Here is a 12,725-nt window from a genome sequence, read left to right on the forward strand (position 1 = left end):
TCATGGCCAAATCGACACTTATCTTTTGTGGGAAGACTCCAGTTACTACACTCGGTAATTAACAGTACCATCAACTTCTTGGCATCCATCTTCTTACTCCCTAACAATTGCTTGGAAACTCTCGAGCAAATATGTAATGCTTTTTTGTACAAGGTGTTGCATCATCAGCTTGTTGGGAAAAAGTCTCTTGGGAGGTTGTCTGCACCAACAAATCATTAGGAGGATTATGACTCAAGAGACTAGCTGAGTGGAATCAGATATTTGGTTTGAAACTCATTTGGATGTTGTTCCCTCAGACTGGTTCTCTTTGGGTTTTGTGGATAAAGAAGCATCTCATAAGGGGAAGAAATTTCTTGAAAGCTAACTTTAGTGCATCGGGAAGCTGGATCTGGAGAAGACTGGCAAAACTTAGGCCGCTAGCCAGACCATATATTCACTCCACCATAGTTTTTGGTCATGAAACTTTATTTCTAGCATGATAATTGGACAGGACTAGGACCTCTAATTGATATAATTGGAGCCAATGGTCCACGAGTTACTGGAATACGTCTGCTCTCGACAGTGAGTCAAGCTTTCCCAAATGGTGTTTGGGCTATACCAAGAGGAAAAAATCAATTGGTTCTGCTGCTCCGTACTTGCCTGCAAGACCACAATCCGCCATCGAATGAAACTGAAACAGACATATATTTATGGAAATTAACTCCGGATCAATCTCACGGGAAATTCTCAACCAAGAATCTTTGGCGTCACCTTCACCCCCGTGACCTTCAGTTACCTGGCACCACCAGGTCTGGTTCAAAGATAATATACCTAAGATGGCTTTTATGACTTGGTTGACAGCCCTTGACAGACTAACAACCCGAGATCGACTTAGAAGATGGAATATGCCATTCCACTGAATTGCCTTATGTGCCTATCAGGTAACGAATCACAAGATCGTTTATACTTTCAAAGTAACTTCTCCAAGAACCTCTGGCTGGAATTCTTTGATCAGATCGCACCTCAAACGCCTTTGACATTCAGTGGTATCCTAAATTGGCTAATGAACCCTACCACAAATAGGCAACTTAATGTCATTTGCAAACTTGTGATTCAAACCCTGATATACAACATCTCGAAGGAGCGCAATGCAAGACTTAATGGATCCTCCTTCCAAACTGAAACTCAAGTCACAAGACAAATCCATCTAACTCTTCGTGGGAAACTAGCAGCTCTAGAAAACATCTTAGCTCCCACAAGCCCTCCACAACAACTCTATCTCACTCATTGGTTCAACAATTTTCGTAGGCTTTAATGAGTCTCTATTTTTTGCTTTATATCTATTTTTAGGTATCTTGAACTCAAAGTGAGTTCTTCCTAGCCTCCTTTCCTCTCTGGCACAACCACCAAGATCTGCTCCCCCGGCGGCGCCGAGCCTGATAGGCGCCGCTGGGCCTTGGTTTCTTCATCTCCACGGCCTCAGCTTCCCCTGTAGTCTACTCGCTTCTAGTCTCGATTCTATCGGTGGTCTGTTGAGATTTCAGATCTCATCTCCGCCTTTGCGACAACTTCAATCACCTTCTCTGCATCCGCATCTGGTTCCTCCCCTCGGTGAATCTATCACATCGAGTTCCCACCCCCTTGTTCCTGTTCGAGAGATCCATCAGTGTCCTCTAGGCCCGGTTTTCGTCCGTCTCACCACCCCATTAAGCCGTCAAATTTAACATCTTACCGTTCCATGGATCGAGATCCCCTCACCAAATGCTTTGCTTGGCTGCAGTTGGACGGAAGCTCTGTTTTGACGCTGGTACCGGTGAACCGTTTGACAAAGAAACCCTTCTCCTTGGTGCCCTCTGCTTCTCTCTTGATAACTCTTTGTCCCAGGTCATTTCTCCACTCTCATTCTCAAACCCTGGAAGATAGTTTAAGGTGTTTAAACTATAAGTCATCCCTTACCTGGAAACGCCTTAGACTCACTAGCTTTATTTTCATAGCAAGCCCAAATTGGTTAATGTCTCTGTATCTTGCTTGGTCAAGACGAGTTACACTCGGTAGCAGATCCCTAGATATTTTGATTGTGTTTGAATCTTCTTTGTGTCAAGGCCAATTAAAGAGGTTGGTTTGGAAATTTGCAATGCTGCTCGTTGATAATGTTTTTGCCCTGCCAATCGGTTTACCGCTAATGCTTGCTCTCCCTGATCCTTTAGCATACATATTACCAATAGCTCCACTGCTTCAGTGTCAACTTGTAACTAGGTCTAGTCTGAACTCCACTCTTCCCCTTTCTAGTCAATGGTTGTTTAGCTTAAGGATACCGCTAGTCCGAAGACTTCTAGTTAACCTTAACCATCACTTGTTGCTAAGTTGGCCCAAGAGTCTTTTAAGAACCATGTTGCTTGAATCTCTTAAGGATGATCCCCTAGAAGGAGATAAGTTGTTGAAGATTGGCATTATGATCCCACCTCTACGGAGTGGGGGTTACCTTTGCTTCATCAACCTCTTCCTATTCCCTCGCCTACTGGATATGGTGTCCAATTGGTTTTGCATCAACTTCTTGAAGTCCCCTCAGTCAAGTCTGAAGTGTAGCGGCATTATGACTTCTGCTCAAAGTGGCAGTGGTTACCGCAACTCCCTCAAGCTGCCCTCACCCAAACGCCGAATCACATCCACCTTTGCAGTGGTCGATTTGCAGAGCAACACCAACCTTGCTCCATTCCTTGGCAAAGCTCTTACGAGAGTCCTAGTTTGGTTGTTCCCTTGCCAATTAGTCTTTGTTTCAAGATAATGGTCATCCTCTCTTCCCTTGACCTGCTTTCGGAAGATGCATCAATATGCCTTGATCTCACAGGTTCCAGAACGTTGTCAAGCTTTTGGTCCATAGCTCTCTAAACTCTTTATATTTGTTGCTCCTATTTATCTTTATTGCTTTGCTGTATTATTTTGTGGGAAGCCCCTTTGTTATCCTTTAAACTAGCATATCTCTCTTATGTTACTCTTTTATTAATAAATGATAACAGCATCTGTTTGTCCAAAAAAAAAAGAACTCAAAGTGTTTCACTGCACATTGTAATCGGGACATTTGATCCTTTTCTAAAAATATATAAAATCGGTATCCGTTATCTATATACAAAAAAATTTAACAATCTTTAAATATTTGCATTCGATTCATATCCACTATTTTCATTCTGATATCCAATAAGAAAAGTAGACAACATCATATGTTAAGACTTAGACATGATTTTTTTCGTTATTCCTTAAAATTATAGTTTAGGTAGGACCTAAACTCCAAGTTTCAACTTTCAACATTTGAAAATACAATACTTAAGTTCTTTAAAGAATATATAAAAATAAATTTTTAAAGATGGGGTTCAGCAATTTTATTATTTCAGATCTCTATCACCTGTCATTATTTGGATGAATTGGAGTTAGACATACAAACTAATTAATACCTATGTAACTGGCATTACTTGTTTCCCTTTACCAACATGGGATTGAATATGAGATTTAAGTATTCTGATTTTTTCTTTTGTCCATTTAATTTGTTATTAACAAGTCAATCATAATGTTGTAGCGACTGCAACTCAAAACATCAACAAACATAAGACAGACAAAGCCCCACGTGAATTTTCAGTCTATAGATTTAAAGCCGATTGGGTATGAAAATGAAATCACCCAAAATAGAAATTTATATTGTTTGAAAAACCAAAAAGAAAAATGGAAAAATCCATAGCATACATTTTTTATATTTTTTTTGGGATGATGTGGTTTTCCACAATGGAGAAAAATAGTTAAATAGCATCTTGAAAGAGGATCTTATTTTTTTTTTTCTCCTCTTTTAAAAGTTTGTATTTTTAAAAAATAAAATTTGAAGAAAAAAAAAAAGACAGAACAATAAACCCTAAAATAAATTTTCCCCCTTTTAGTAGCTGCCTCCTTTTTGGTTCCTCCCGGTTGTAAGACCGCCGAGTTAAGCAAAAAGCCGAGACTGTGTGTGAATCATGAGGGGAGTAAAACGCGCCGCCGTCTCCGAATCTAATGACCCTTCCGTGAGTTTTTTTTTTCCGATTTACTTTTGTGTTCGTAGTTTTGGGTAAAAGAGAAAAAGCTTTGATTTTGCCGATTGAATCTCGTTAAAGATTCGGTATTTGCGTTGATTCTCTGTTTCGGTGACAAAAATTGATACTTTGTGGGTACTTCTTTGTTGGGTGATTGATGATTATGTATAAAATTTGTAACTTTATAATGTAACAAGTTCTGGTTAGTGAGCATTGTCCATGATTTAGCTCAAAGGTGTTTGCTTTAGATCTATTACTTAGTTAGTTTTTGAATTTTAGAGCAGTTTGATATCGAATTGAATCAGTGAGCAGTTTAATTATTTTTTTGAAATTTTTGCAGTTTAAGAATGCTAAACCAATTGAAGGAACCTTATTTGGTATCCAGAAGAATGTGGCACCGATGCAGAAGAGTTCATTAACATCAGCATCATTGGATAAGCAGAGAGCTGAGTTAGCTAGGAAGAATGTGAGAGCTCTTAATAACCAATTTGTAAGGTGAACAGTTGTGTTTTAGAAAAGATTATATCTCTACGCTTGTTGGGTTATTTTATATAGTTAACTTGGTTTGTTTGTACCTTCAATAAGATATTGCTTATGCTTTAATTTGAAAACAGTTGGGTGCAGTTACAGCTGAAGAATCATCCTGATGAACTTTGGGAAGATGGGATGAATGACTACATTTCGCATGCTTCAAACATTCTGGTAAATACTCTAAATGACATAAATTTAACATACTTTAATTGGTCTTAATGTTTAGCAGTGTACGTACTTGGTTTATCCTGAATTTAGAGGCCTCCTTTTCTCATTATGAAAAAAACCTAGGATGGTTTTGATCGACTCATCAAGAACGCTAATTTTCTAGTTTGTCTTTGGTTTCGATGTCCATTTATATGAAAAGGATAGAGTAGCTAACTCTTCCAGTCTCTTCCTTTGTTTTGTGCTAGATCTTTTGTTCAGTACACTAGCTCATTAGTTTTCTGCTTCATGTCTGCAGGAAAAGTTTAAGGATGTTGTCAACTGGCTGAAAGAAAATAAGGGAAAGGGAGAAAATGTGTCCCCTGAATCTCGTGGAGCAGAGAAGAAAATAGTGGCTGACGCCAAGAATAGCGATGTTAAATCAGTTTCGAATAATAGCTTATTTGCTTCAAACAGTCAACCTGGGCTCTTCTCAAACAATCCATCTTCCAATTTTTCCAGTAGTCAGTCTAGTTTGTCTTCAAGCCAACCTGGAGCATTCTCAAGCAGTCAATTTGGTTCAACATTCAATAGCCAGACTGGGTCTTTTGGCAGTGGCCAGTTTGGTGTCGCCAAAAGCACCCAACCAAGCCTATTATCCAGCAGTCAAGAAGGAGCAGTCTCTAATAGCCAGACTGGGTCTTTTAGCAGTGGCCAGTTTGGTTCGGCCAAAAGCAGCCAACCAAGCCTGTTTTCCAGCAGTCAAGCAGGAGCAGTCTCTAATAGCCAGACTGGTCTTTTTAGCAGTGGCCAGTTTGGTTCGGCTAAAAGCAGCCAACGAAGCCTATTTTCCAGCAGTCAAGCAGGAACAGTCTCAAATAGCCAGACTGGGTCTTTTAGTGGCCAATTTGGTTCGGCTAAAAGCAGTCAACCAAGTCTATTTCCCAGCAGTCAAGCAGGAGCAGTCTCTACTAGCCAACCTCCTTTCTCATCTTCGAATAATCAAAACCCTTTTTCATCTGGAGGTATCTCTACTTGTTCCATTGGCAAAATATTGGACTTGTCGTTGATCAGCTTTTTATATTTAGGAAAATAGTTTCAGAGACCTAACCTCTCCTTTCCTTGTTTGCTGGTATTAGCAGCTCCAGTGCCCATAGCAGTAAAGCGGGATTCTGCAGATGATGCAGATGGTGGTAAGTTGATCAGTATATTGTTATCTTACAATTTTGTGTTCCTTTTTCTTTAAAAAGTTATGTTAGGACTTACGACTTCAAATATCTTTGAAACCACAATCTTGATATAGTTTTCTATTCTGAAGTTACAACTTACCTAGAGGAAATTATCTATAACAAATCTTGAGGCATAATAGACCTGTAAACGTTGGATTCTTTTGACTTGGCAGAAGATGAACAACCTCAACCGAGCAGCCCATCTGTCAAAAAGACTAAAGAAGAGGGTGTTACTGTGGTTCATGAAGTCAAATGCAAACTTTATGTAAAGGTATATATTTGGCTTTAACTTTGATGTTATTTTCCGCTATTCTACAATATCCCTCCCTTTTTCAGTAGCAGCACTCAGTATATTGTTTCATAATAAGTTGCTGTTATTTGTACATATTGAGTGATGTAATATTAATAACCATAACGAGGATATAACATCACGTATGAGACCATAAAGGTTAAATATGAAAATGTTCTTTCCTAAATTTTATACCTCTTTAGGTGTCATAGTGCTTGTGAAGTAGTTTATTTTCTCTACTTTAGTTATCTTGATATTCTGTTCTTGCTGACGTTGTAAGCTTTGTATCTATGATATTGTGCAGTCAAGTGACCCAGCAGATAAAGGTTGGAAAGATAGAGGAACTGGGAATCTCACTATAAAATGCAAAGAAGGCGTTGACAAAGGATCAAAAGAATCAAAACCCACAATCCTTGTCAGAAACGATGTATGATTCAGTAGACAACACTTCACATTCAAATTGGTCTACAGATTTCCAACATTATAAATCCATTTTTTCTTGTCAGGTTGGTAAACTGCTTCTGAATGCATTACTGTATGCTGGAATCAAGACAAGCCCACAGAAGAACGCCCTTGTTGCAATATTCCACTCCTCGGTAAAGAAAATCTGCTGAAGCTTCTTCCTTTTTTAGTGTTTTCATGTTGGTTTTGTGGTTTCTCTGATTTTGTCTACCTGCAACAGGAGGACTCCAGCGAGAATGTCACGCCGAGAACCTTTCTTATAAGGACAAAGACTGCAGAAGCTAGAGATAAATTAGCAACGGCCATCCATGAATACGCCCCTTATTCATAAAATTCCCTTAACAAGGTTGATATCTTCACTGTACCTTTTAAAGGCTTATATGAGTTGTCCTCTCCCTGTATTTTTTCTGATTTGTAAAATTAGGAAGGCTCTTTAAGAAGGCTTTGATTAAGGGCAAAATTTGTTGTATGGTCGAGCGAGAGAGAGAGGGATAGCTAAAGCTACTTAGAGAATATGTTGTGCCAATCTACTTTGTAACTTAAAACCCAAAAACAATAAAAATCATTTCTTTCTATAAAAAGTTATCTGATTTAACTTTGTGTGTTTGACTAATAGAAGTATGAAGAAAACTGGAATTTATACATTAATCAATAGGCATATATATTCTATCATACTTCATTCATCTCAAACAATAAGCAGAGAGGCTACATTACATTACATTCTAATTTTATACAAAGAGAGCAATACAATCAAAAGGATAAGTTAAACCAGTTCTTAACTGATCCATATCTAACATTCTCCATTTTGTTTTTCTGATCTATGAATCATGAAACGATCAACTATCTTTACGGTATTAACAGGGTCTTGTTGGGCTGTTGGAGCACACCATTTACTTGGAAACTGTCTCTCATAGCTCATCTTGAAGCTTTGTTTCGGCTCTGAATCCCAATCTTTGTCCAGTTTCCAGTCTTTTGGCACCTAAACTCATATAATATACACATCTTTGGTTAAAGTTCCTTAAACCATACAGTTAACAACTAAGATATCAATAAAGTTTGGAAGTCGCATTTGGTTCATTAGTAGCAGCAGTGTCAGGTAGCAACCGTCATAAGTAGAGTTTTTTCTTACCTTATCAACTGCTAGCGTGAAAACTTCGATGTCTCCATCTTCTAGGATGTGGAAACGGGTGAAAGATTTGTAATTGGCAATGCGGAGTGAAGAGAAAGCTTCATCAAAGTGTATGTGGAACCAGTTGATGCAGATATACAAGTAGCTTCCAAATACCATAGACACGACAGGAGTTGAGAAGACCCAAAAGTAAAGGAAGACAGAAGCATAATAGATAACAGCTCCGCTTCGGGAAAGTGACTCCATTCCGTCTTTGCAAATGTTGGTCCGGGTAACCGCCATCACCTCAGGAACATCAAATGCTGACATAAGATACTTTATGCAAGCAGGATATAAGCCAAACGTCCATTGTTCAATACGGGCTCGAAGGCCAGTAGGGTCCGGGAAATGCTCACTCTCAACTGATTTGTACCACTGATATAATGTATGATACCCTGTGTAAACAAAAATGTAGGAGTCACAAAATCAATCAAGGCTAAATCACAGAAAATTTCACCCAATCATTATTATCTATTGGCGTCCATGACATTGTGATGAGTCAAGATGGCTGTTCAGTATACAATAAAATTATGCACTTTGGTATGAAAACCATGAGGAATGAGAACTGACCAGAATTTGCAAGGAGATTATGTTGAATACAGATTTCTATGCCCAGTTCCAACATCAACATGAGAATCAGAGCTGCCATCAGGTGTGCAGCAACATGAAGAACTCCAATTACAACCCGTTTCTTCCGAGATATTTTTGAGGGGACAAACGCGATTGCAGTTATCAGCAACATCAAGACACCGGTAAAAGACACATAAGATTGTTCCATCACATACGCAAAGGCGTTCCAAACAGTGCCTAAGAAACTCTCAAGGTGACCAGAAAACGAATCACCTCGTAAGACGTGAGCTAACTTACACTGAAATAAACGAGGAACAAGAAGGAATAAGATTGCAGTTTTCTTGTGAGAAGTGAGCCCATATGATGGTTTTCAAGGAAAAAGCAAATCTACTATATGCAAAACTCAGGAAACAAAAAGAACTGCTATAGCATATAAAACACCAATCTCAGCTTCCCAATCTATTATTACTGCATGTTGTGCAATGTTTAATTAGGAAAAGCTTAATACGCACCTGAGGGAACAATGAAAAGACCAAGATGAAGTATATAATACCACCAATAAAATCAAACTGCCAGTTCTTCTTCCGGAATTTCAAAATATTTCCCAAAGCAATCTGCAAACAGCCGAAAACACCATTTAATATCTGACTACGAAAAGTTATAAACAAGGAGAGTTTGTGAGAGGAAACTTACTTTGCTTGAATCCTCAAAAGAGGGGTAAGCAACCTTGCTTCCATAAGAGGCCCCATAGAACTTTGAAAAATTGCTGAACACATGGGTGGGATGCAGAAAAGCTCCCCCACAGCCATTAACAAGAAGATGTTGGACATGGGCAGGTCCATCTGATTGATTACATGAATGTCGCATATAGTGATGCAAATCCCCTGCCATTCTAAGTTTGCACCTGTATTTCAAAACGTCGCATATTAGATGTCTCACGTTCTTCCCTGTATCGCCGCTCCAGTACCAATCAAGAAGCCAGTTTGGTTCATGCGTGATAATGATCACAGCATCATTCTCACCAACCTGAACGAGAAAATATTAATTTATTATAGCAACAAAATGAAAGTTGAGTAATACGAAAAGATGAAGCCACTAAACTATAGCCTAATCCACTTGTTAGGAGCATATCAGGAAAAATTGGCATCACAAATCTATACCAGAGTAATACAGTATAGAGTTGGTGGTTAGCCAGTTAATGGTAGAACTCTGACTAGGTGACATAAATATTTACATTACATCTACAAATCCTATATAAAGGATGGATAAGAAAAGTGGTACGAAAACTACCTTGCCCTTCACCAATTCGGAAAAGAATTTGAATTGGTCGACATCAATATCACCATGAAGTGCAAGATCCAAACCAAACACCCACCATCCCTTAGGTAGCTGCAGGGCAAAATAGCTTTTCTTCTGAGGCATTAACCAGCCGCCTAACCAACTCTTATGGCATATATACCTCATGAAAGTATTGAGTCCGTCAAACCAGTCTACGAAATAATAAACAATATCCCTAGAGTTAGAGGAAATAAAGAAGAAACCGCGTATGCATGCAGGTAAGTGAAAATTTATTTCAAAAATAAATGAAGCTGAGACCTGAAACTCACCATGGTTTCCAGGGATTAGAAAACATTGAGGACCTTCATAACTCTTAAGATCAGACACTCCATCGGGTAATTCAGGCTTGTCAACAGCAATAGAGTCATTTTTATACCAACGCGGTGGCTGCAGCGCATACTCAAAAGGACAGAAGAGACGTTTTTCATATGTAAAAGATGACGGATTTGGGTATCTGGAGAAAAACAGCCATGGTTAGATTTGACAAAAGCTTGGGAATATGTAAATATATACAAATAATAAATAAAGCACTTACGCAAGATCTCCTCCAATTAGCAGTACATTGCCCCGTGGAAGAGATAGGAAATCATCAGCCACTGGAACTTTGAGAGAAGGCTGAGCAAGGAGTTTCGCAACACTATATGATGAATTCCCCCCATCACCAGTATCCGCCATGAAATCAAACCAAAAATCATTCTTATCAGCAAGGTGATCATACAAAAGTTCCTTTCTACCAGTTGCATCATCAGATTTGGTCATCGCAGCCTAAAGATTTGGCACAAAGGAAAAGAGCAACAAAAGTTAAATTCAATTATCTCGAATGTTTATCTGCGAAGAGAGGAATGACCTGAGATTATCATATCATAAGTTTAAAAGGTCTACCTGCAGCATCCGCATGTCAAAGCGGCCAACAAATACCGTGACTGACACAAGGAGGTCAAACACAGTTTTAAACAAATCAGCCGATGTTCTGAAATATATAATAAGATAGGTCAGCACCGGGTAAAGTGTCCTGCCTTCCGCTTTTACTTGCCACACTAAAAAAAAAATGGTAAGCAGAAAGGGAAAAATTCAGTTTAGCATTGATGTACCCTGAATACCAAGGAACCATATCTAAGAAATCAGGTCTCAATTGCTGATTCTTCAGCTTCTCATATTTGTCGACTGATAGAGGGTGTGTCAGAGCCCACCTAAACAGTATATTAAAACAAGATTAAACGTGCCCTTTGAGTGTAAGACCAAAGCTGTTCATATGAATGTACTGTTGATCCTCAATTGCACATATTAATTTGACATGTCTTGTTACATAGACGCTACTTACCCTGTTGATCTCTCCACTACATAATTGGCAATGTAAAGACCAATAAATGTGGCCCACAAGGAGTATATAGGAGAAATTTCGTCAGATGAATCAGGACATGATCCGTTGCATGCAATCTGCAAATAACAAGGTATGAATAGGATTATTAAAGGGTGAACAAATAAAACATATTCACAATTCATTAGAACAGTTTAAAGAAGAGATACCTCCCCGTAAATGAACCATTTGGATAATAGTGGATAATCACTTGCAGATCCAACAGGAGCAAACCATGACGAACACACTTGGTCTTTCAGCTCATTCATACGAATGAATTTTGCAAGCCAGGTATTGTTCCTATGTTCCTTTTTCCAGAACGAAAACCAGCTAGAATACTGTCTTCCATGTGGTTTTTGCCTCAAAATAGCTCGATTACCACAATGACTGTAAAATATACAGCAGGCCATGCTAAGAACCTGCACAAGCCAAAAGGCATGAAGACAATCATTTTTATAGGAAAGACAATATTTAAAGAAAATAAGTGGGCTTTAATGTGCAAGGCTGGCAATGGTGAGCTTACAGCGCAGTTTTGAAGAATGGTTAAGATCTCTGGGCGTCTTCCAGCCACGCGAGAAACAAGACCAACATACCAAAGGCCAAGAAATATGATGTGAAAGACAACAAGGAAGAGTATGGATGATATGTAAATTGTTAGAAACAAGGACAAATTCATCCTCAAATCCAAACCCATTGACTGAAAATTAGGAAGATGATACAAAGCTGCAACTAAAATCCAGGCAATGTACCTACACCCAAAACAAAACAAAAAGAATTAGGAAATTTCAAAGAGTGAAAATTGATATTTCAGGAGATTGAAATAACAGTTGCTTACCACCGACTGAAGTTTGAATAATTTGGTCTGATGGTCTTCTGGATAAATGGAGAAGAAAAGAAGTAGAAAAACCCGAGCAAGCATGCATACATGGACCACCACTTGAGTGAAAACTTTTCTATGAGGGTGTGCATGTTATCCGATGAAATAAAGAATAAGCAACCAAAAAATACAGCGATGATAGCATGACGTGAATGCTCATGCGGATAAGGGTAAGTATGGGTTAGAATCGTTCTGACCCTCTCCATTGGGAGGGAATTATATAAACGAGCAGAATGCCTGTCAGAGACCATCGCACTTAATTCGTAGAAGCTCCGTCCTTAAATTTCTTGATGACAGTTAAAATCTTGACACGGCTACGAATGATCAATGAATATAACTTTGGAGCTTCCGGTTTCTAGTTCAGCAGACAAAACCTTATGCCTAAGGAAACAAGAAAAAAAAAAAAGAGTCATCACAGTGCTATCTGATACTAAGGGACCCTTGATCCCTGAATTACAAATAACTCATCACTGATACTAGAACTAGAACTAGCCAAACAAGCATAAAGCAATACAAATTTCATAACCAATAAAGAACACAAGTCTCCTCATCATTCTTGTATCAGTATATGCCAGATTATCTAATCTAATCAACTCATTCCCACATATACAATAAACAATTCAATTCTCACATAAACGTCATCCACTGTCAATAACCCTGAAGAAAATCGTTATAAAAAAAAAACACTTGAACTAAACCCAAATAAGCAACATACTTATATCTCTG

The 12,725-nt window shown here is 38.6% G+C and overlaps 2 protein-coding genes across 5 annotated transcripts; one reads left to right on the top strand and one right to left on the bottom strand.

The window, feature by feature from the left end:
- Positions 3,844 to 7,284, top strand: LOC104737181. Of its 4 annotated transcripts, none has more exons than XM_010457291.2 (9): positions 3,844 to 4,025; positions 4,375 to 4,529; positions 4,649 to 4,736; positions 5,029 to 5,734; positions 5,849 to 5,902; positions 6,115 to 6,209; positions 6,532 to 6,654; positions 6,734 to 6,823; positions 6,910 to 7,284. In XM_010457291.2, the coding sequence occupies exons 1-9, from the start codon at positions 3,978 to 3,980 to the stop codon at positions 7,018 to 7,020; spliced, it is 1,470 nt and encodes a 489-aa protein (XP_010455593.1). In that variant the 5' UTR covers positions 3,844 to 3,977; the 3' UTR covers positions 7,021 to 7,284. The 4 variants fall into 4 exon arrangements, with proteins under 4 accessions (XP_010455593.1, XP_010455594.1, XP_010455591.1 ...); XM_010457292.2 differs by having other exon boundaries at positions 5,852 to 5,902; XM_010457289.2 differs by having other exon boundaries at positions 3,845 to 4,025; positions 6,112 to 6,209.
- Positions 7,313 to 12,400, bottom strand: LOC104737182. Its single transcript, XM_010457293.2, has 14 exons — positions 11,958 to 12,400; positions 11,646 to 11,871; positions 11,293 to 11,541; positions 11,087 to 11,202; positions 10,857 to 10,955; positions 10,648 to 10,735; positions 10,301 to 10,530; positions 10,035 to 10,219; positions 9,718 to 9,917; positions 9,121 to 9,453; positions 8,940 to 9,041; positions 8,428 to 8,725; positions 7,819 to 8,252; positions 7,313 to 7,668 (listed from the first exon to the last, which is right to left on the bottom strand). The coding sequence occupies exons 1-14, from the start codon at positions 12,248 to 12,250 to the stop codon at positions 7,480 to 7,482; spliced, it is 3,042 nt and encodes a 1,013-aa protein (XP_010455595.1). The 5' UTR covers positions 12,251 to 12,400; the 3' UTR covers positions 7,313 to 7,479.

The sequence above is a fragment of the Camelina sativa genome, chromosome 13, assembly GCF_000633955.1.
Source record: "Camelina sativa cultivar DH55 chromosome 13, Cs, whole genome shotgun sequence".
In the NCBI taxonomy this organism is placed as follows: Eukaryota; Viridiplantae; Streptophyta; class Magnoliopsida; order Brassicales; family Brassicaceae; genus Camelina; species Camelina sativa.